The following is a 25446-nucleotide window of genomic DNA, read 5'->3' as shown; positions in this document are numbered from 1 at the left end:
CCAAATGAGAGAAATGTCGACAGCGGTACTCACTGCTCTCAGAGATAGACAGGTTTGTCCTCTACTGGAAGGAGAAGAAACGGTTCTTCGTTTTTCGCCGTCCCCAGATCACGTTGCATTTTAGTCCGGTGGCGTGAGAGCGAATACAACGTCCATTTCTCCTGAGACGTTGTTTATTTGTCTATTTGGCCCAATGCCTTTATTCACCAGATGGAACAGAGTCGATTTCTGTGCTGTACATTTTGATTGTATTCGTTCTCCGGATCTTCCTCCATTTTGGCCATCTGATTTGCTTAAGAGGCCGTAATATTTTTGGGCTCTGCTTTGTGTGAACCAGCTGTAAAAGGCCTGATGTTACTCATAATTATCTCTTGAATGGGCCAACTGAATTTATACGAATAAATACGCTGTTGGCTCTCCGGGCTGCATATTCCAGAACTGTAACTGAATATGTACCGAGACCCCTGAAAAAAAAAAAAAAAAAAAATACGGGACGCCATATCTTAAAAACTAACAATAGAATCTTCTTGAAAATAATCTCACTATGTTTCCCTTTGAACTAACCTAACCTTACCTAACCCAGGGTCATGGCAATTTGCATCCGGGCTGCAGCGTAATCCAGTAATGGTCACGCCTATTGAAATCTTGATGTACAGAAATCGCAGAGCGATTATTGCAGCTGTCAGGTATTGGTGGTCACCCCTCCAGCTATTGATCTAACGTAGCTTTGCTTAACGCCAATAAGAATTGCAGAAGTGTCATGATTAGCTTCATTGAGAGAGAGAGAGAGTCTTGGAGTCGATGGGGGTTACATGGGACCTTGACTAAGCAGAAAGTATATACCTGCAGGCTCACTTCTATGTTGATACAGAGGTCAAGGTCCTTGATGGTTCTCTCTCTCTCTCTCTCTCTCTCTCTCTCTCTCTCTCTCTCTCCTCTTCGACTGTTGAATAACTTCTTCATTTGCTTATTGTGAAAACTTGGCAGGAATCAGCACCGGTGTCATTGTCCCAAAAGGCCTCCTAATGCTATCAAACGATCGCTTCCCTTTCAAGGGGAAGGGGGAAGTTGGAGGCGCTGGAAGAATGAAAGGGGGGTGGGGGGGTGAGGGAGAAGGAGGGAGGAGCTGGAAGAGGGGTAGGGAGGGGTGATATGGCCCAGAGGGGCGAGAGGTGAAGGGAGGAAGGGTATAGAAGCTCTGAAGGAGACCAGAGGATCGAAGGGATATAGGCAGAGTATAGGGTTCTGAAAGACTATAGGGAGGGAGGAGGTGGTTCCTCAATGGGACTGATGGGGGCTTGAGGGGGAGTGATGGAGGGAGGGAGGGACAAGAGTGGTTTCGACGCTTGAATGAGGATGAAGTCTACTAGGTTAGGAGGGAGAGAGAGAGGGGGAAGGGAGGGGGAGAAGAGTTGGGGTATGGTAGAGAAATATAGGTACGAAGTGCCAGCCAATGGATCCTTTGGCACCCTCAATGCCGCTATACCTGCCCTCGGTTTCTCACGCCCCGTCGACGTTTTGCTTGTTGGACTCTGGTCTCCTTGGCAAGGTGATGATCGTCTGTCTCGGGGATTGGTCAGAGGGACACTTCCTGTAGTAGTACTCAGAGGAATCAATTATATTCGTAACAATGAAGATACAGATTTTGTTCGTCGGCATTTCTTCCCGCTGAATTTCTTAGCTCATTTTTAAACTTAGTTCAGTGGATATTCTTTTTTGTTTACACTAGTATATTGTGTGTGTGTGTGTGTGTGTGTCCTGTTGTTCAAGATTTCATACAATTGAATTATTAGTGTTTAAACAGAAGACGTTTTTTTCGTGGCACAAGACGGGACGAGCAGGCGAAGGGAAATATATTCCACTTTTCTTCGCCAGAGATCTGTTGAAATGGTAGTACTTGAGATTCATCAACGGTGTTCAGGGAGTCTTCATATTATGTCAAAATGATTAGGATGCAAATGAGTGTGCTTATGATTGCAAAAGATGATGAGAATGGTCAGCGAAGGAATAAAGCAAGTCGTGACTAGCAAGTTATCAGAAGGGACATATTTCTTCTGGCGCGCGCAAAGAAAAAAAAATCTAATCGGCCTTTACTTGCATAAAATTTTTCATCTTTAGTAAACTAAAAGACAAACCATCCCACATTATTGATGGAGTTGAGCTGACTATAGAATTTAGGCCAAAGGCCAAGCACTGGGACCTACGAGGTCATTCAGCACTGAACTGGAAATTGACAGTTAAAGGTTTGAAAGGCGTAACAGTAGCAAAACCTCAAAGCAGTTGCACTATGAATAAAGTTTTAGGAGAGGGTGGAAAGTGAGATTAAGGAAGAGAATGTGAAAGGAGGTACAGTAAAACGAATGAAAGTGGTTACAGCTATAGGGGCCGAAAGCACGCTGCAAAGAACCTTAAGTAATGCCTACAGTGCACCACATGAGGTCCACTGACGGCACTACTCTCCTACGGGGACATTATTGATGGAGGAAATAAAGTTTTGTTTAAAACAACGTAAGCAACAGTTGCTGAGTGTCTTGAACAGCCTCAGTGGCGTGGTCGGTATGGTGTTGGAGTGTGTACCACCTCGTTGGCCACGAGCTCGATTCTCGGACATTCCACTGAGGGGTGAGAGATGTGTATTTCTGGTGATATAGAAGTTCACTCTCGACGTGGTTCGGAAGTCACGTCAAGCCGTTGGTCCCGTTGCTGAATAACCGTACTGGTTCCATGCAGCGTTAAAAACAGTATACAAACAAACAAACAAATTGAAGAAGGTGAAGTTGTCAGTTCCAGTTCAGAACCAAATCAGGCTCCAGATGAGTCTAACTAATGCAGACAGCAGCATCCAGGGCATATTTATCCCAGTTTATTCCTTGATTACCAGTGACTAACTCACTTAGAAAGTAGAAAAACAAGCTTCTCTGCGCAAATGAGTTTTCTGTACAGCGTATGATGCTGCATGAGCCGCGGTACATGAAGCGTTCAGCCACGGCCCGGTGGTGACCTGCCCCTATATCGTTGCCAGACGCACGATCATGACTAACTTTAACTTTTAAAAAAGTTGAATTTAGTCATGATCGTGCGTTGATTATCCACCCTCCAATCATCAAACATACCGAATTGCAGCCCTCTACCCTCAGTAGTTTTTATTCTAAAAAAAGTACAAATTACTGAGGCTAGAGGGCTGCAATTTGGTGTGTCTGATGGATGGAGGGTGGATGATCAACGTGCCAATTTGCATCCCTCTAGCCTCAGTAATTTTTAAGAGCTGACGGCATCTCGGTAGTTTTCTATTACAGAAAACTAACAAGGACCCAGATGAACAGGCAGTAGGGATCCGAAGATGGCAATCAGTTGACTCCGTGTGGGAAAAAAAGTATATCTTAGTTTAACCAGACCACTGAGCTGATGAACACCTTTCCTAGAGCTGGCACGAAGGTTTAGATATTTTTACGTGGCTAGGAACCAATTGGTTTCGTAGCAACGGAACCTACCACAGCTTATTGTGGGATCCGAACCACAATTGTCGAGAAAAGAATTTCTAATCACCAGAAATAAATTCCTCCGATTCCCCGTTTCCATTTTGAAAAACCGCCCCAGATATCATCGCCCAAGGGTCAGCATCATCATGATAGCAACAGAGGAATGATTTATTTATTCATGATAATGAGGAGAGCGGGACACTGCTTGAATAAAACAGCTATTTTCTCTCCTATAACCTTATAGGTCCCAGTGCTTGGCCTTTGCCCTAAATTCTATGTTCAATTCAATTTAATTCAAGACATGAGTAGCAGCAAGTGCATAGAATGGCAACTTCGCAGGAGGAAGCCTGGTAGTGCATGACCCTCGAGCATTCGTAAGAAGAAAACTATGTGGGCGCAGCCTCTCCGGTCTTTTACGTAAAGGTCGTTAATTCATTTTACAGCCAGTCGTAAAAACTGAAATCTTGTAAGCGGCAGACCTTGGTGGTTAAGTAATACGACAGAGTCGCCTGATTCTGACTTTTCTTTTTAACTTAATTTTGTTAACCATTATAATAAAAACAAAAATGTATGTACTCTGAATAAACAGGACATTCAGTAAAACAGAAATGTACTGAGAGAACTGATGCCGTCTTATTGCAATAAGCATTACAATAAAAAAAAATTACAAAATACGAGTGATCTGTACAACGTATAATGCTGTATAAAACCATCAGCTATGACTGGCAGCGCTCCAGTTGCTCACCAGATGCGGTAGAGTGAGGCTGCGTCCCGTGATTCAGGAAAGCGCTGCTAGATGCGCGATCCAAGGCAAACTTTAACCTTGAATATAAAAAAAACTACTGAGGCTAGAGAGCAGCAATTAGGTATGTTTGGTGATTGGAGGGTGGATGATGAACGTACCAATTTGCAGACCTCTAGCCTCAGTAGCTTTTAAGATCTGAGGGAGGACAGAATAATACCAATATACAGACCTCTAACCTCAGTTTTTTTTTTAGATCTGAGGGCGGACAGAATAAAATGTGTACGGACAGACATAAAAAGCCGGCACGATAGTTTTCTTTTGCAGAAAACTAAAACTGCGATAAAGGATAGTCGTATAATGCCGACCCAAAAACGCGCCTGGTCAAAGCTTTCAATCCGCCGAAAACCGGAATCGTACTGATAAACAAGAAGAGAGTGAAAGCGACAGGCCTTCTTGGCATTCCCCTCATATAGGCTAACCATCCCAGCGAGACGTGCTAGCCTGTTAAGACGTTACGTAACGCGCGAATGACCTCCGGGTAGGAGGAGGAGGAGGAGGTTGGGTCTGTTTAGGGAGATGTTAATTGTGTGTGTGTGGGGGAGGGGGGGGGTATGCGAGCATTTCTTCTCACCAGCCCCATAAAGATAGTACGAAGTGTCCCCGGCCACAACGGCCGAAATATTCATGAGGTTGTTCTGAGGGTCAGTGGCTGATAATAGCGACGGGCAGTGATCTGATCTGGGTATGAAACGGTTCAATTTTAGTTGTTGTACTGAAAGATTTAATTTTTATTCCCTTTAATGCATGTATGTATGTATGTATGTATGTATGTATGCATGTATATATATATATAATATAGTATATATATATATATTTATATATATATCAAATGTATGTAATATTACTATATATAAATTATATACACTTATATGTATTATACATATAAATATCTATAATAGGTTATATTACGTGTATATAATATGTATATGTATATATATATATATATATATATATATATATATTATATATATATATATCTAAAAATATTTCTATACACACACACACACACACACACACACACACACACACATATATATATATATATATATATAATATATATATTATTATATATAATATACATACATTATATATCTATATATATATAATAATATATATATATTAATAATATATATATTTAATAAAAATATATATAATGTATCTATATATATATAGTTATATATATATTAATTTAAAAATAAAAAACAACTTTATTGTATATACATATAAATATGGTAGGGTAAAAAAAGTATATATATATATATATATATAATATATATATATATATATATATTATATAATATGTACTTATATATATATAATTAATAATATAATATTATAATAATATAAATTTTATATTATTATATATAAATAATAATTTATTTATTTAACATACATATTTTGTGTATATATATATAATTATATATATATATATATTATATATATATATATTATATAATTCTTAATAATTTTAACATAAAATATATTTAAATTAAAAAAAATAGTATATTTATATGAATATATATTATTACAGGTCGGGAATATATCCATCAAATCAAAGGGTATTCTAATACTATAACTGGTCAGTTCATCTGGTCCTGTCAGGATTCGAACCTGGGACCTGTGATGTAGATAACCGCGATCAATTTGTCGACCCGACAGTAATGCGTCCGTCAAAAGAAACATACTAAGTAAGTTGATGTCGATTCTGCTGTCCATGATTCAGGGTCGAATTCGGGTCCTTTTCTCAAAATCAATATCGGCGGTTTGCCACCACGGCGACGGCTTCGTAACGACTGGTGCTTTGTAACACTTGTCCCTTTGTGAAGTGTCGTCACTCTTGTGCAAGGTGTCATTTTTAAAAAGTCCCACCAACGAATGAGGACGATAATTTATACCCAATTATTGTCATTTCATATTTATATATATACTATATATATATATATATAATATATAATATACATATATATAGTATTTATAAATTTATGTAATATATTTTTATATATATAGAATATATATATATATATATATAACACATGTGTCGCAACTAAAGGCCAAAAGAGAGAGGAGAGGGGGGGGGGGGGGGGGGGGGGGGAAAGAGGATAAAAGCCATGTTTGATTGCAACTCTACAAAATGTGCATTCTGATTTGTATCGAGGTAGGAAGCATCCAATCTCTCTCTCTCTCTCTCTTTCTAGATAGATAGATAGATAGATAGATAGATAGATTATGCTCTTTATTCGAACAGCAGATAGTGGGAGATGGCTATTTGTCTGTGTCCGTCCGAACTTTTTTCTGTCCTCCCCCAGGTCTTAAAACCTACTGAGGCTAGAGGGCTGCCAATAGGTATGTTGATCATCCACCCTGTAATCATCAAGCATACCAAATTGCAGCCCTCTAGCCTCAGTAGTTATTTATTTCATTTAAGGTTAAAGTTAGCCATGAGCATGAGTCTGGTACAGCTATAGGTGCCAACAACACAGGCCACCACCGGGCCGTGGCTGAGAATTCCATACAAGACAGGCCACAAACACTCCGTGGCTGAAAGTTTCCTGGACTGCAGCTCAGTTTCATGGGGCGTAGCTTAGAGAGAGAGATAGAGAGAGAAATTTTATTTGATGTTACACATCTCGTCCGCTGATAGCGGCGCAATCCATGAAAAGGAGGTCTATAAATAATCTTTTGAGAGAGAGAGAGATAGAGAATCTTCCATCTTTTTGAAGTCTTTTGTGGAGTTGCAGCACTTTTTTTCTTATTATAGATTTTTTCTATCGATTCACAACTCTCTGAAGAGTTGGTGTGGTGGCATATTGCCTGCTTTATATCTGTGTGTATAACTTTTAACTTTCATCTGTGTGTAGGGCCTTTTAACTTCATCTGTGTGTAGGGCCTTTAAAAACAGCTTCATCTGTGTGTTGTGAGGGACCTTTAAATCAACTTCAACTTTCAATCTGTGGTGTAAGGGGCCTACTTTTTAAATTAAACAAAAACCTTCATCTGTATAGTAAGGGGCCTCTTTCAAAACAAAATTCACTTCTTTCATTTTTCTTGTGTAGGGCCTTTTAAAAACTTTCAACATAACTGTGTGGTAGGGCCTTTTTAAAACAACTTCATTCTAGTGTTAGGTAGGGAGCCTTTTAACATTTCCAATTTTCTGTGTGTAGGGCCTTTTAACTTTCATCTGTGTGTAGGGCCTTTTAACTTCATCTGTGTGTAGGGCCTTTTAACTTTCATCTGTGTGTAGGGCCTTTTTTCAAACTTTATTTCCTGTGTGTAGGACTTTTAACTTTCATCTGTTTGTGGCTTTTAACTTCATCTGTGTGTAGGGCCTTTCAACTTTCATCTGTGTGTAGGGCCTTTTAACTTTCATCTGTGTGTAGGGCCTTTTAACTTTCATCTGTGTGTAGGGCCTTTCAACTTTCATCTGTGTGTAGGGCCTTTTAACTTTCATCTGTGTGTAGGGCCTTTTAACTCCTGTCGGTACAAAAGGGCAACTATAAAATAGCCTTTGTTGAAGGCTATTTTATAGTTGCCCTTTTGTACCGAGATAGTTGTTGAGGGGAAGGTGTACTATAATGACCTTGTGCATTACAAATAATATATATATATATATATATATATATATATATATATTATATATATATATATATATATATATATATATATATATATATATATATATATATATATATATATCTATATATTTACTTATTCACATAATATTCTTGATAACAACTGGTCGTTAGGGGGCGATGTTAAATATATTTCTGTTATTTATTCACCGCAGATGAAAATTAGCATCTGATGTCTAGGCCAGTCCCTTACGACGCTCCTGATTGGCTGTTGATAAGACAATCACAGGGCTGGAAACTTTTGAGTCTCGAGAGAGAGAGTTCACATAGGCAGGATGTACGTATGTTCCACCTTTCCTGAGGGATACGGCTTCCAAAAGTGTTAAACCAGTAGTAGTAGTAGTAGATTAATTCATCTGACGATACAGTCCTTTTCCCGTCCCCCCCTCCCCCCATCCCCCCTCCCCCCGTCACCATACTCCCCATACCCCTAACTTATGTCGCTTACGAATGTGGGTATTAGCTGGTTTTCTTCGGGTAAAAAACCTTTCACAAGCAGACGGATAGGTAGCTTGTAGCTTCTTTTTTTTTTTCAAGTTGTAGGAATTCTTGCAAGATTCGTAATATATTAATTGATATATTCACATCTAAGAGCGTCATTGTTCGATAGTGCTGGTATAGCTATTGCGTCAGAATTGGCGAGAATAATTATTGGCAAATATTAAAGGCAGTATAAGTATCTCCTGTTCAGTCACTTCTTAGAGAGAGAGAGAGAGAGAGAGAGAGAGAGAGAGAGAGAGAGAGAGAGAGAGAGATTTGGAAGTCTGCTTGCCTAATAAACGGCTTGTGTATACCACAGATATCATCGTGTTTGTTCCATCTTAAGGGATGCAATAGGTCATAGGGCTTCCATCAGTGCCTCGTAATTTTTTTTTTTTTTTTTATCTTATTGTTATTAATGAAAATTCTTTTGTTGTCGGTCAGTCTGTTTATCGGATGGACTACGTGATTTTGAATTGATTTTATCGGTTTGTTTACAACGTTATTTTTTAAAATTCTTTTTATCGCATTTCTCAATATTTTTACATCTTAAGAAAATGGCAACACTCCTTCACCATGTAAAATGAAGTAAAAATATAGTATCTGCTTAACGACGCTAATTCTTCCGGCTTTTTCTGTCCGCCCCCAGATCTTAAAATCTACGTGGCTAGAGGGCTGCAAATTAGTATATTGATCATCCACCTTCCAATCATTAAACATACCAAATTGCAGCCCTCTAACCTCAGTAGTTTTTATTTTATTTGAGGTTAAAGTTAGCCATCATCGTGCGTCTGCCAACGATAAAGAATAGGCTACCACTAGGCTGTGGTTAAAGTTAAATGAGCCGAGGTGGTGCACTGTAGGCATTGCTTAAGGTTCTTTGCAGCGTGCCTTTCTTAGGCCCCTTGCTGCAACCCCTTTCGTTCCTTTTACTATACCTCCGTTCATATTCTCTTTCTTCCATCTTACTTTCCACCGTCTCCTAACACTTGATTCATAGTGCAATTGCTTTGAGGTTTACCTCCTGTTACACCTTTCAAACCTTTTCCCTGTCAGTTTCCCTTTCAGCGCTGAATGACCTCATTGGTCCCAGTGCTTGGTATTTGGCCTAAGTTCTACATCCGGTTCAATTTAATAACTTGTACGTTGTGTTCGTTCGATATTTACGAAAATTGAGTTCTCAAGAAAGACATACACGTATTATATATATATATATATATATATATATATATATATATATATATATATATATAGATTTTATATATAATTTATATATATATATATATAATTATTATATAATATATATATATATGTATATATGCATTGAAAACCAAAAATATTCCGCCCAACTAATGACACTCCCTCTTAACGGTAAAAAAAAAAAAATTAAGGAAATAAAAAACTTGTGATGGTGACGTGTGTATGAACTCTCTTGGCAATTATGTAATTTTAACTACAACCATTTTTAGCCAAAGAACAGTTCAGAAGAGATCTCTCAAACTGAGCATTACTCCAACAGAATGACGAGCAGAATGACGAGCAGAAACCAATCCTTGCGGTATGCAAATCCCCAGTGCAGGTACGCAAGATCTACATACATTTATCTAGATCTTGCATGTACGTGTATGCCCTCTTGGTAAGCGATGCGTCGAGTCTGGAAGGGTATTTGTTTAAAATAGCCTTCAAGCATTCAGATGCTCTATTTTCTTTGACAGCTGGGCACGCAGTGCCCTTCAGAAGTGGCGAAGTGACGGAGGACCCTTCTTCCTCGATGATGGCGTCAGTTAGCGTCAATAAGTCACAATGATTTGCCATGGATGGGGTAAAAAGGGAGAAGGGGGTGGGAGGGGGGGGGGGGGGGTTCATGACCTGCCCACTGCTGGCCTGCCCAGTGCCCAGTTCGGCCGCTCAGGGCACAATAATATGGAGCCCGCGCTGAGCAAACTTGCAGTGCTGACTTGGCGAATTTGATGGTGGGGGGGCGGGGAGTTGGGGGGGGGGGGAAGCAGAGCGCTGCCCACTTCCCGTGGAACCCTCTCTCTCTCTCTCTCTCTCTCTTCTCCCTTCTCTCTCTCTCGATATAATTACCAATTGGACGATTGGTTTTTCTTGTATATATGTCAGATATTACCATCTATATCTCATATTATTATAATGCGAAATCGTAGGGTCGTGATTTCTCTCTCTCTCTCTCTCTCTCCCTCTCTCTGCCTATGCCCATGCCCCACCAGTGAATTTCACGGCAGGCGTGGAAATGCCTCAGCGCCCAGAATCTCAAGAAGACGCATGCGTGACTTTCCACTGTCATTTTCTCACAGAAAAATAGCCATCTAAAATTTCGGTCCCACTTAAGCCCCATGAGGAGGAATTGGGCTCCTACGTCCGTAATTGGGTGTTACACGGAGGGCAGTCATCTTCGCAATAGGTCTCCCCCCCCCCCCCCCCCCCGGGAGGTGGGGGGGGGGGCGTGTGGTTGGGAGATGACGTGATGTGACCCTTTTGTCAGAAGGTCGAGGTTTATTTATTGTCTTGCTTAGTCGTTACGTCTAATGTTACTAATTCATGCTGTGTCATTTTCCATGGAGCCACACACACACACATACACACACACAGACATGAAGAATATATATACGTATATATGTGTGTATGTGTGTTTGTGTGTGAACGTATTTATACACAAGCACACAAATCATTCCTAGACAGATAGGCCTATAAGTGTTGCAAGCACAGGTTTTGCTCTTCTTCAGAATCTTAATTGAAATTACATACAAACAGAAATATCTCACATGAAGTAACTCGTTTGCGCGTCTGGCATCTGTAGCGGTGCCAAACGCACGACCATGGCTAACTCTACCCTTAAGTAAAATCAAAACTACTGAGGCTAGAGGGCTGCAATTCGGTACGTTAGATGAATGGAAGGTGGATGACCAACGTACCAATTTACATCCCTCTAGCCTGGGTAATTTTTAAGATCTGAGGGCGGACGGAAAACGAGCTGACGGACAGACAAATGGCCACATAAAATAGGTTTCTTTTGACGGGGAATTAATATGGACAAAGCGCTTTGCGATGGGGTCTGTCATCGTCTGCACTCTCAATAGTGACCAGTGTTGCCAATTAGTATGTGTTTACCCTCCAAACTGGGTTTAAGACTTACACAAAACCGGGGGAAATAAGTGAAATTAGCGTATCTATTTGTAGTATATATACATATTAGAGCAATTTTATCATTATTGCATTAGTATGACAACTAGAATTCATGGAAACAGTAAAGTCATCGGGGTATGTGTGAAGCTCCACTAAACTGGCAACGATGATGGTGACTTGTCAGTGACTCTGTCTAGTTGCCAGTGACTATTTAAAACGATCTGCCTTTGTGATGACAGGCCTGGTTTGCCTTTGAATGGGGTGATAATGACCAGGCAACTTTGTGTGTATAGCTCGACCAGGAAGAGAAGGGTGGCTGTTCTCCCAGAAAAAAAGAGAACAAAAAAACGAGAACAGTGTATTGAGGCTTGTGGTACTAGAGATGTACTCATGGACCTCTTATCTCTCACATGTGTTGGTTTTGCTAATCGCCTTACGATCTTGCTAAGAATTGTAATTTATATTCTGCCCTTTTTTTCTGTTTTTATACAGCATCATTACATCTTTTTGTGGAGGGAGAGGGGAAGGAGGTGGTATTGTTTGTCTCCCATCTAATTTTCTCCTTGCTCTTAAGTGGTCTAATGGCTATGGTGCCCCAGCGAGATTATGTATAATCTCTCTCTCTCTCTCTCTCTCTCTCTCTCTCTCTCTCTCAAATAAACATTTGCGTGTGAGGTCTCCTTTTTATTCGCGTTGAAAGTAAAAGTTCAAGAGATCTTGTTGTGTGAACAGTGTAATGTTTTGTGCGCGCACGTATGTATGTATATATATTGTATATGTGCATATAATTGTGTACAAAAAGCATATTTTATATATATACTCATATAGTGCAGAATATTAAAATATAATTGGAACCTACGCGTACTTATACACATAGGCCTACATACATCGACGTTCTTTTAAAAAAAAATGAAATACGTATCTCGTAAAAACTGCCCTATAGTTCCTAGATAAATAAATGAATAAATAAATATATAAATACATATAAGACACTAAACTTAACTTTAAAAACGTGATCTCACACTCAACAATGAGGTGCCTGAACCCGGTCAAACCCGGCTGCATCTTAGTTTGTTGGTGGTTGTCAAACTGTTCATCATAACTTGACTACGGTCGTGTTTCCTTATCTGTTTCTCCGGTTTGGGGGTCGGTGACCAGACCGCGTTTATTAACTCTCTCTCTCTCTCTCTCTCGTTCACTTTCACTCTTCTCTCCCGGGAATTATCAAGTCCGCCAGTTACGTTCAGTTATATACAGTCATACGCGTGCACAGTCGGTCCCTGTGCAGGCAACGCTGAACGTTCATGTGAACAGCGAGCATTGTCGATCAACACACATATGAAACAAAGGAACATGAGAAAGTCATCCTTTAACTGAAAGCAAATCAGTTCGAAGCATTTTAAAGCAACTGAGAAAAAAAATATTAGCCCTATATATATAAATATAGTAGAAGGTATATATATAGGCCTAATATTTTTCTCGTTGCATTAAAATGAGAAGGTCATCCTTAAACTGAAAATAAATCAGTATGAAGCATTTTAATACAACAGAGAAAAAAAATATTATGGCCTATATATATATATATTATATATATATATATCATATATATATATATATATAATATATTAGGATAGGATATTTATGATTTATTTATTAGAGTGAAAATTTGTAAGAAATAAATAATGTGCATTATGAACACTACAGAACAATTACATCTAATAAATTATGGCGTATTCATTTGAATTTTAGTTGGTGAAACAACAATGCTCTATTTGACCTTAGATTTTAGCACGTGCCCCCAAGTAAGCTGGAGGCCGGATCGCGCCTTGTGACTCTCGACCAGGATCAAACATATTAGTTTGAAACGACATTGTTCAAAGCACAATTTATTACAAGGATAAATTCCCCCCGTAGAGGGTTAGTGCCTTCAGTGAGCCTCATGCTGTGCACTGTAAGGCATTACTTAAGATTCTTTTTAAGCGTGCCTTCCTTAGGCCCCTAGCTGCAACCTCTTTCGTTCCTTTTACTGTACCTTCTTTCATGTTCTCTTTCATCCATCTTACTTTCCACCATCTTCTAACAATTGCTTCATATCGCAACTGCTTTGAGGTTTTCTCCTGTTACACCTTTCAAACCTTCTTTCTCTCAGTTTCCTGCCCAACGCTGAATGACCTCAAAGGTCCCAGTTCATGACCTTGGGTCTAAATTCTACATGCAATTCAATTCAATACAAGGATTCATTTATATTGTCGTGTTATTGCAACTGCATCGTAGTCAACTCTTTTTCTCTCCCCATTGCTGCAATCTCTTGTGTAATTCCTCGTGTTCATTCCTCTATTTTACGTGGAAATTAGTTCCTCGCTGGACGAGGGGTTTTGGCGCTCGGCTGCCAATCCGGTGGTCCGAAGTTCGAATCCCGGCTCGGCCAACGCGGAATCAGAGGAATTTATTTCTGGTGATAGAAATTCATTTCTCGATATGGTGTGGTTCGGATCCCACAATAAGCTGTAGGTCCCGTTGCTAGGTGACCAATTGGTTCCTAGCCACGTAAAAATATCTAATCCTTCGGGCCAGCCCTAGGAGAGCTGTTAATCAGCTCAGTGGTCTGGTAAAACTAAGATATACTCAACTTTTACGTGGAAATTGCGGTGTTGCGTTCAGGAATAATAGTTTCTTAGAATCAAAAAGTTGTATGTTGCATGCATACCCTCACTGCTCACTCATTACACTGTATATACATTTTATGCATGTATTTATATGTATATATATGCCTATCATGTATCAAATAAGTCGTAAATTGAAGAATATATGAGACAACTTAACAGTCATGTACTAGGCTTGACGAGAGAGTTGGCTGAAGTTTAGCGTAACAGAGGAATATGAGATCATGCTACGTTTAGGAACATTTTAATAACTTTACCCAATCTCTGGATTTATGAAACAGCTCGTATGTTCTTGAGGTTAATTATTCGGTAGTCGACAAATCGTGTAAAACGTGAAGTGAATTGGGTCAGGGTACGACGATAACGTTACAAGGAGTTACAAGGATTAGGATGTCTCAAAGACTTGTTAGTCTATCCTTAGAGGAGCAGGTTTTACTGTTCATTCACAGTGTCCTCATAATGATTTTGTCTAGCTTTTTGTTAAACGCTTCCACACTGTCGCTGTTTACGACTTCTGGTGGAGAGAGAGAGAGAGAGAGAGAGAGAGAGAGACAGAGAGAGAGAGAGTGTTACAAGGAGTTACAAGGATTAGACTTGTTAATCCAACCTTAGAGGAGACATCGTGTGCTCACTTATCTGTAGGAGCAGGTTTTACTGTGCATTCTCAGTGTCCTCCTAGGGATTTTGTCTATCTTTCTTTCGTAGAAATGTCCAACTAAGTGTTTAGATGAATCAGTGTTTAGAGGTGACTTGCACATTTTGGGAGAACAGAAGAGAGTAATAGAATCAAGTGAAAAAGGCAACTTTTGCGTTTTTGTGAAGAGATCGATCTCGAGTGGGGCCGGTTTGGAGCATTCTCAGAAAGGGTTGGGTTGACTGCTCCTCAAAATTGCAATGTTTTGAGGTTTATTATTATTATTGTTATTTCTCATACGCGGTTTGTGCCGTCAGTGCACCTCACGCGGTGCATTGTAGGCATTACTTAAGGTTCTTTGCAGCGTGCCTTCGGCCACTAGCTGCAAGCCCTTTTTGTTCCTTTTACTGTACTTCCTTTCATATTCTCTTTCTTCCATCTTACTTCACACCTTCTCCTAGCAATTGATTCATAGTGCAACTGCTTTGAGGTTTTCCTCCTGTTACACCTTTCAAACCTTTCCACTGTAAATTTCCCTTTCAGCGCGGAATGACCTCATAGGTGCCAGCTCTTGGCTTTTGGCCTTGATTTTATATTCAGTTAAATTCAGTTATTATTGTGGCGTTTCGTATTCTTGGTATTTCTTTGTTAGCGGAAGTTAGCGCTCTTCTCGATATGTGAATATTTTCCATTTTTTTACCAAGAAGGATGATACGTATCTGCCCAGTCACCTTGAAATGATCTGGGACGAAATAGCTTCGTCAAAACAAACGTGCTAGATCTCTCTCTCTCTCTCGCTCTCTCTCTCTCTCTCTGTGTGTGTGTGTGTGTGTGTGTGTTTAAGGATAAGGTAGAAGAAGTGGAGACAAAAATCAAAATAATAGCTTAGAAGGCTGGAGTCCTGCAAGGCCCTATTTGCGTTACTGGGCAGATTGTGGGGTTGCGAGACGAAAATGTTCAGATGACGTGGTGCAGAGAATGAGCAACCTTCATAAATTTGCTTGGTAAGGAGTTGATTGCAGCCTCTCTTGATGACTGGAACCAATTGCACGTCAATTTTGCTAGACGCAGTGTGCACTGGTGCATACGACGGCTAAGGTGCTTATTTGCGCGTTCAGGCGCTCACGATGAATATGAATGCGCGCGTAATTCATAGGAAACTGTCATTATTAATCCTTCGTTCTTATTTTATATGTACAGACATTCATGTAGCGCACTTCGGGTGACTTAATGAACGCGCAAATCAAGCCTAGAGGCCAATATAAGCGGAAAACAAAGCAGAAATATTTAAATAAATGACCTCACTCGTACATTTAATTAAAGACGAGAGACATAGCTCAGTGCATAGCAGGAGGCGAATGCTAATTAGTTGGCATTCTATTATGTGGGTTCCGTGGCAACGAAAGAATCTCAAAAGTCACCCGTTTTTGTTTGAGATTAAGCTGGCCTTATGCCAGCACGGGCTCTTACGCCTAGAGCAGCCCGTAGACGCCGTTCTGCGAAGGGCCATTGGCGGATTCGGCCTCCCCCTCCTCCTCCCCCTCCTCCTCGCTATCTTTTCAGCCAGTGAGAGGTCTTAGGGTGTGACTGGTGGGCCCCGCCCCCCTGGGTGCTTTGGGAAGGCAGATCCCCCCATTGGTTGTCGGAATGACGTCACTGGGAGCCAGATGAAAAGCATATCGTTTTCAAGAGGTCAATCTTGTACGTGGAGAAGAAACTCTCTGTAATAAACGGCATTGTCTGGTTTTGAGTTGTCGAAAAAATAATGGATTTCATTTCGTTGGTTCGTCTGCATTGTCAGGATCCACTTTTTGATAGTTTGTGAGGGTCGAAATACTTCCTAATTAGACGAATATGAGTTGCTCTAGATATTTATGAGGTCTCGCTCGCGTCTGTCCATTATTTGTTGGTAAAAGTCCCATTATTTTTGCTCCAAAGGGAATTGATTGAACCACGCGTCTCTCTCTCTCTCTCTCTCTCTCTCTCTCTCTCTGTGTGTGTGTGTGTGTGTGTGTGTGTGTGTGTGGCGGTCCCCTGAATCCAAGATCTGCAAAAGGAAACCGGATCAGAATTGGTCGGATTTTACGCACATCCTATGATCAAGAGTCCAAGGATCCTTATCCAATTACCGTAGGAGTTTTGAGGGAACTCTAACCCCCACCCCCCACCCCCTGGGGACTCGTTTTGGGTCCATTAGAGGCGGAGGTGTAAAGAAAAGAGGGGCGCAGTTTTGAGAAATGGGATTTGCAACGATTGGTTTAATTCATTTTTTTCTGTTGGCTTTTAACCAAAGTTTTTAAGCCTGATTCTGCCAGCTAAACTTTTGAATAGTAAGGGTGTAACTCTGTACACACACACACACACACACACACACACACACACACACACACACACACACACACATATATATATATATATATATATATATATTATAAATATGTGTGTGTAGCTGAATCACGAAAATATGGAACGTGCTGAATATATATATATATATATATATATATATATATATATATATATATATATATATATATATATAAATGAACACAAATGCCACGAACGGAAAGAGAAACGATGGAGTACTGCAACCAAGGCCTTTCGACTTCTTATCCTGTACCTAGCTAAGTCAAGGACAAGACGTCGAAAGGCCTTGCAGCAGAACTCCAGCCTTTTCTCTCTCCTTCGTTGCATTTGCCTTTATATATATTTTCTTGTTTGCGCTTGTGAATTTTTGTTACTTCGTGCACACGAATTTCTATATTCACAAATATTAGTTTGATATTGAATTCACTATACTTTGAGAATAATTGATACCCAAGTGCACTTATAATTGGTGAGTAGATAGCCGAGTGATAAGAGTCGACTGTCTATCGCTGTATCTAAACCAGGAACCCTTGTTCGATTCCTGGCCCAGACCAGATGCTCTTACCAGCTGTGATTCCCCCCCAGATTGTCGATTATCACCGATGTATATTGAAGACTGTTTTAATCGATGTTTGTGTTGGCATATTTGTAGCGCCTCAGTGGCGTGATCGGTATAGTCTAGGTCTGCCACCTCGGTGGCTGTGAGTTCGATTCTTGGGCATTCCAATGAGGAGTTAGATGTGTGTATTTCTGGTGATAGAAGTTCACTCTCGACGTGGTTCGGAAGTCACGTAAAGCCGTTGGTCCCGTTGCTGAATAACCATACTGGTTCCATGCCATGTCAAAACACCATACAAACAAAAATATTCGTAAAACATAGAGATAGATAAATAGATAGTGAAGGTATAACTGACTCCATGTCGTCCCTGTCGCCATTTGCTATGTATAGGATAAATAAGGAGACAGGTTTTGGTGCTCAAAGAGAGTCTCATCAGATCATTGTAGATCCAAATGAGGTTAAAAGAATCAGAGCGCTTACTAACTGACCAGTCAGTCAGCCACTGAGCGCTGGAGTGAGAAAAGCAGTCAGTCAGTAAGTGCCACACAGAACTGGCCCCCTTGCTTTCTGAAAGGTTTCCAAGCGACACTCCCCGTAGCTCGATTGGCCTCAAGGTGGTTGCCGATGGACTATAGCGGGCAATCGGGAAGCAATAGCCCGGCACTCTTTCGATTCAAGTAATTTCGCTGAAGTGGGCTGAAGAGAGAGAGAGAGAGAGAGAGAGAGAGAGAGAGGCTCGCTTATAGATTTCCTTCGACTTTCTCTGGCAAGTGTCTTTGTGTATATATATATATATATATAATATATATATATATATATATATCTATATATATATATATAAATATATATTTATAGGGAGGAAGAAGAGGAGGTGAGAAAAGAAGAGAGGCTGGCTTTATAGAAAATATCCTTTCCGCACCTTTTCTTTCTGGCCAATGTTGGTCCGGTGTTGTGTTGCAAAATTAATGAAGGAATAATTAATTTACTCCTTAATTTATTAATCTTTAATATAAAATCTTAACATCTAATATCAATATAAATTTAATATATAATATATTAAATATTAAGCTATAGGGAGAGAGAGAGAGAGAGAGAGAGAGAGGAGAGAGAGAGAGGACGGCCTCGCTTATAGATTTCCTTCGACTTTCTCTGGCAAGTGTCTTTGTGTCCCTGTGACGAGATTTATCCTATGATAATAGTATCCGAGTGGATCTCGTTTGTCCTTCCCCCCGGGTGATAGTAGGGGAGGTATGACACAGCCACCCACCCCATGCAAACCGGTTTGTCCACCCCAGGAGACATACCACAGCCGCCCACCTGCAAGCAAACCAGTTTGTCCGCCCCAGGAGACATGCCACAGCCGCCCCACCCCATGCAAACCGGTTTGTCCGCCACAGAGACACCACAGTCAACCACCTCATGCAAACCGGTTTGTCCACCCTGGGGGCAGGACACAACCACCCACCCCATGGAAACTGGTTTGTCCGCCCCGGATTGGGGAGGGGTAGGGAAAGGTAGCTGGGTGGCGCGCAACTTAATATTTACGGTAAAAGTGTCTTGAGTAAACTTGTTCACTCAAAGAATGATTGAATTGGACGACAGACGGATTAGCTGCTTTGTCGCAGAGTTAGAGGATCGAACCTAAACATTTTTACAGCAGTTTGATGTCAATAATTCCACTCACACTTTTTTCCAGCAAGAACCATTATTACCTCCAATGAAAAGGGTACCATTTTGTTACAGTTAGTTTATTTTCTATTTTTGACCCCCAGCTTTCCATAGATACCTACCCCACCCCACCTGGGGCGGACAAACCAATTTGCATGGGGTGTGTCATATCTCCCCTGTGTGTTGAATGTCTCATGACGCATCGTGCGTTTTTCCTTCTGTTTTGATTCAGTTTCTTTCTTTTATCTCCGCAGGTCAGACTCAGTACTTCACCTTCGACAACACGGAGACTGATATGTCCAGAATAGCTCTGTCCTTCTACTCGGGTCTTTTTGCCTACAACGGATGGTACGTAGAACCTTGTGTCTTCATTCGGTAGTCTAAGTTTATTATGATAATAATAATAATAATCATTATTTCAGCTCAGGGACAAACACTTGGAAATTTTTATTTTTTTCAAAATTTCATTTGTTTTAATATAATGATATTAGACGTAGAGCTTATTGTCTTCATTTGGTAGTCTAAGTTTATTTATTTATTTGTTTATTTATTTTCACGTGGAAAGGCCAATGGGGTGGAATATTCATGTCATATTGTAGCAAACATGAAGAGGGAAGGGAAGGGAAGGAAAGATGGGTGGGCCATTGTGGGAAAGGGGGGGGAAGTGGGGGGAAGAGGTGTCCTAAATGCCCCAAACCCCGCCCCCCCCCCTCCCTTATTTTTTTATCCACACTCAAAAACAGTTAAAAGGTCTTCTAAAGGAAGGAAGATAGGTAGGTTAATCACACCTGCCTCCTAAATGGCCCTTTCTAGACGGATGGAATTGATTGATGTACAAAGCGAGTGACCCTCCAAGCGCAGGCTGCAAAGGTTACAAGGAGTTACGAGGATTCGGATGTCTCAGAGACTTGTTAGTCCATCCTTAGAGGAGACATCATATGCTCACTTATCTCTAGGAGCAGGTTTTGCTGTGCATTCACAGTGTCCTTATAATGATTTCGTGGGATCATAGAACGGGTGTCATAACTACCTTTTCAACCGCGCGGTTAATCATTAAGATTCTGAAGTGTCATTTTCTATCCCTTGCTAAAAATTAGGAAGAAGAAAGGAAAAGGGGAAGGAAGACACGTAAAGCAATAGGCCTGGCAGCCTTTTATTATTTACCTATACTGCTGATAGGGCCAGGCTGTGCTTTGCTTATTTTCCAGTGGGGTTCATAAACTGCATACAGCTTATTCTGGCTGATAAAAGTACGTACAGTTCGTTCTTGTTGATCAACTGCATGCAACTTCTTCTTGCTGACCAACTGCAGCATCAGCTTGTTCTTGCTGATAAAAGCGCGTACAGTTTGTTTTTACTGATCAACTGCATGCAACTTGTTCTTGCTGGTAAAAGTATGTACAGTTTGTTCTTGCTGATCAACTGCATGCAACTTGTTCTTCTGATAAACTGTGTACAGTTTGTCCTTGCTCATAAATTGCATACAGTTTATTCTTGCTGATCAACTGCATACAGTCTGTTCTTGCTGTTTCGAACAGTCTTTGTTGGTTTATCTCATCTGTTCAAAATCCAGATCCTCTTCTTGTGCCTCATTAATCTCCCCCAGCGCTTGTTTTCGATTCTTCCCGCGATTTTTGGTCTCTTCCCGGTTTGTTTTCCTCTGCAATCAGGATTCGCTGTTTTCTCCTTGTTCGGTCGTGCCTCATTCCCTTTAAAAAAAGAAAAAAAAAGTTCGTTGCGCCATTGCATATTCTGTGACAAACTCCGCCATTTTTTCTTGTCTCAGCTGCCTTTCCTTTTTATTTATTCGTATCAAGACTTTATTCCGAGTTCGTGAATGGTATTAAGCTGCCCCTGCCGGCAGCCTTCAGTCAGGGGAAGATGGAAATAAAAAAGGATAATGTAAATAGCGTTTCTTAAGACTTCCATTAAAGATAAATGATTTAAGAAATAAAATAAGGTTCTCGTATTAGAACCAAGTACAGCAATGGGCACTGGTTCCGTCGGGCTTGTATTTGGGGGATGAAGACAAGATAAAAGCGGAAAATATATATATATATATATATATATATATATATATACATATATATATATATATATGATATATATATTTATTATAATTTGCATCTGGTTAAAGTTCCCTACCATCACCGTTTTGAGTAAAAGATTGAAAAGCGTCGTGAGTGATATAAGAAGAAGAAGAAGAAGAAGAAGAAGAAGAAGAAGAAGAGGTGTCACAGGAACTTCGTTTCTCTCCTCTTACCGCGACTGTTGACCCAAGGCCTTATCTTCCCCTGAACCGCTCTCGTGTCTCCTTCGTGTGTCCCTCTCCGATCCTGAGTCCATAAATCAACTGAATGGAGTTATTTTGAGCCTTCCAAGACGGCCCTGTGCCATCCGTATCCCCTCCAGCCCTCCACGAAGCGCCCTCCTGTGCTACCTTGAATCCGAGCCAGCTAGAGCATCGCACAAAAGGGAGAAAACTTCTCATTTAACGAAGCAATTGTTGACGTGCATTCGGGTCCCTCAACCCCCCCCCCTCCCCCCCCCCGCCACAGCCCTGGGGAGCCTCTGGGATTGGGTCATGGGGCCAACTGGCTTCTCGACCAATAGGATACGCCCCTCGCGATGGAGACTTTTCGCTCCTTTCGTAGCCAATAGGAGGGCGCTGCTGCGACACATCGAGACTTCGAGGTGTGAAATAATCTCGCGCGATTACACGGGTGACCGTTTGGGTTGATTGATTGCTTGGTTTATGGATACTGGCGGCGCGACGGGAAGTGGTCACCGTCTTGGTGACCTTTTCGGTTAAAGGTCAATGCCTTTTTGGGTTATGATGACGATGTCAGTGGAAATATGATTGGATATACTCGGCAAACTTAGCTTTTCAAAATGTTTTTTTAATAATGTTTTTTCAGTTTCTGATCCTTCGACCCAAAATGATAAAAGATTCGTGTGTAAGAGATCTGAGTTGAATTGAATATAGAACTTAGGCCAGAGGCCAAGCACTAGGACCTACGAGGTCATTCAGCGCTGAAACGGAGACTGACTTGAATGGCGTATCAGGAGGAAGCTCTCAAAGCAGTTGTAAGATGGAAGAAAGCGAATATGAAAGGAGGTACAGTAAAAGGAACGATAGAGGTTGCAGCGAAGGGCCTAAGGAAGGCAAGCTGCAAAGAACTTTAAGTAAAGCCTACAGTGCACCGCATGAGGTGCACTGACGGCACTACTCCCCTACGCGGATATATGGTCAGGAATACAAAGTTTCAAGAAATCGAGACAGAGTAACAGATCAGGACAGAAAGAAGATAATGCTGTTGTTTGGTCACGAAAACAGTGATGAATAGGATCTCTATTTATCCTTCGTAAATTTTCTCTTACTTGGGGAGTAAGCCTACAAACTACTTAGTTGTTCTTGTTCTTGTTGGGGGGGAGGTAGGAAAGGTCTATAGAAAAACCTAAAAAGATCTGAAAAAGTTGTTCCGCGTTGAGTTAAAGATACAGGAATTTTAGGATGGGATATTTATGATTTATTTATTAGAATGAAAATATAAAAAATAAATAACGGGCACATTAAATAGTACTGAAAAATGAATTCTAACAAAATAAAGCGTAATTATTTCAATTTCGTTGGTGAAACGACGCTCTATCTGACCGTAGATTTTAGCACGCGCCCCCAAGTAAGCTGGAGGTCGGATGACGCCTTGTTCATCTTACAGTAATCATTAATGTTATTGAAGTTAAAGTAACATACCATTATTATTATTTTTATGACAAAAGCGTCTCTAATGGAACGCGGCCGGGTTGGCGAGTGACGTTTAGAAAGGGTTTGAAAAATGGTGGTGGTAATTCAGCGTCAGAAGTGAGGGAAAGAATTTCTCTTTATGACTTTTTCTCTCTTTTTTTTATCAGATTTTGACCTCTCTCTCTCTCTCTCTCTCTCTCTCTCTCTCTCTCTCTCTCTCTCGTAATCTGATAAAGTCTCGCCTCATACAAATCGAGTCACTGTGATCTAATTTGCCTGCGCTTGGGGCCTGTGTGATTCATTACGAGTTTCTCCTGTAGGGGGCTACTGCCTTCAGTGCACCTCACGAGATGCACTGTAGACATTACTTAAGGGTCTTTGCAGCATCCCTTCGACCCCTTTCATTCCTTTTACTGTACTTCCACTCATATTCCCTTTATTCCATCCTACTTTCCACCCTCTTCTAGCAGTTGTTTCATAATGTAACTGCTTTGAGGTTTTCTTCCTGTTACGCCTTTCAAACCTCTATTCTCTCGAGTTCTCTTTTGGCGCGGAATGACCTCTTAGGTCCCAGTGCTTGGAATTTGGCCCAGATCTTATATTCCTATTTCAATTGTGAGTTTCATTAAAGCACTGTTTAATTAAACGTGTACTGAAACCTTCTCGCTTGTGGAGAAGAGGATAATAATGCAACCTTTCTTATTGTGACTATGGAAACAAAGAGACAACGATTTGAAATACAAAGGTAATGAGTGTCTTAATTTTTTTTTAAATCTCTTGCGACGTTCAAAGAAACACTGTAGATATCATCTAGCGACTTTCAAACGACATTAGATTATTTTGTTTACGCGTGAAATATTACCGTGTACCTTATTTTAAAAAGAAGGTTTGGTTTTTTTTTTGTCTTTTTTGTCTTTGCCACGTGTAAAATACAGCAGACGGTTATATCTACAGTCTTTGAAGTTACATCAGGAGCGTAAGACAAAAACAGAAGAAAAAAAAATGGCTGAGACATGAATTAACGGTACATCGTCCGATATGCTTTTTATATTCTCTTCCTTCCGAGAACTTCCCCGTATCTCCTACAGAGTCAACCCAAATCTAAAGAGAAATGTGTAGTCTGTAGATCTTGGATTAAACTAAACATATATCGACTCGGAACTAAAACTAAGACGTACGAGACCTATAGAAACTCCCATCACTTCGGATCTGTTTCTCCGTCACCGCCAGCGGAGTTATTTATTATGCCTCTTTGCCAACGCATTGTGATTTTGTATGAATAGAAGACAACTGTGGCAGGAGAAGGACAGAACAGAACGTAACCGCTACCAGACGATTTCTGTTCTGGAGAAATAGTTTTTTTTTTTTTTTTTTTTTTTTCTTTTTTTTTTTTTTTTTTCAAGGAGGAGAAAGTGAAGAGACCTTTGTGGCGGCATCAATTCCCATAGCTCATATTGCACTTGTGTGAGTGTCTGTGTGTGTGTGTGTATGCGTGTATACCTCCTTGTGTGCGCGTGTGTGTGCATCTGTAGACCGCTTTGGATTGGCAGATGGGGATATGGTGTACTGGGTGGTAGGTGAGGATGACGCTTCCGAAGTAAATTTAGATTTTATTTTTAAAATGACGACCTTAGCGTCTGTTTTGCCTACTTATTTTGGTGTCAGTATTGTGAAAGATGACTCTTATTTTTATGGACGAATTTTGTTTCAGTATTTTATAGTTATTTATTTATGTATGTGTATATACACATATTTATTTATATACATACATACATAAATACTTACATACTTACATACATACATACATACATACATGCATACATACATACATACATACATAAATACATTCATATACATACAACGTAAATTACATATTGTGACAGATTTTCGCCCACAAACTTGACATCCATTTTCAATAAGTCTCCTCTTGGATGAACGCTCATCCCCTCATCCAGTAAAAGTGGTCGTTAAATGCTCAATAATTATTGGATAACACCTCTTCCTCCTCCTCCCCCCCTCCTTCTGTTACGCAACGTAACCCCCTCTCCCCCTTCCCTCCATTCCAGCTTCCCCCCCCCCCCTCCAAAGACGACCTCCTTTGATGTACTCCATCTTACACAATCCCCGAGAGGAATTATATCTGTCTTTTATTTTCTTTATCTTTTTCCTTTTCTCGATTTTGTGTGTGGGTGGGTGTGAGTGTGGGTGAGTGAGGGAGTGGGTGTTAGTGGGTGGGTGGGTTTGAGGCGACGATATGTGTAAGGGAGAATGGA

The 25446-nt window shown here is 40.5% G+C and overlaps 1 protein-coding gene across 4 annotated transcripts in view; it reads left to right on the top strand.

Moving 5' to 3' along the window:
• The window catches only part of LOC135205403 (large neutral amino acids transporter small subunit 1-like), a 199280-nt gene that overhangs the window by 106205 nt on the left and 67629 nt on the right, over positions 1 to 25446 (top strand). For all 4 annotated transcript variants that reach the window (XM_064235907.1, XM_064235906.1, XM_064235905.1 and 1 more), the window contains exon 3: positions 19683 to 19776. In XM_064235907.1, the coding sequence (XP_064091977.1) occupies positions 19683 to 19776 (94 nt within the window). The remainder of the gene's footprint in view (positions 1 to 19682; positions 19777 to 25446) is intronic.

Source organism: Macrobrachium nipponense, chromosome 24 (assembly GCF_015104395.2).
Source record: "Macrobrachium nipponense isolate FS-2020 chromosome 24, ASM1510439v2, whole genome shotgun sequence".
NCBI lineage: Eukaryota > Metazoa > Arthropoda > Malacostraca > Decapoda > Palaemonidae > Macrobrachium > Macrobrachium nipponense.
This window is presented reverse-complemented; position numbering and strand designations above follow the sequence as displayed.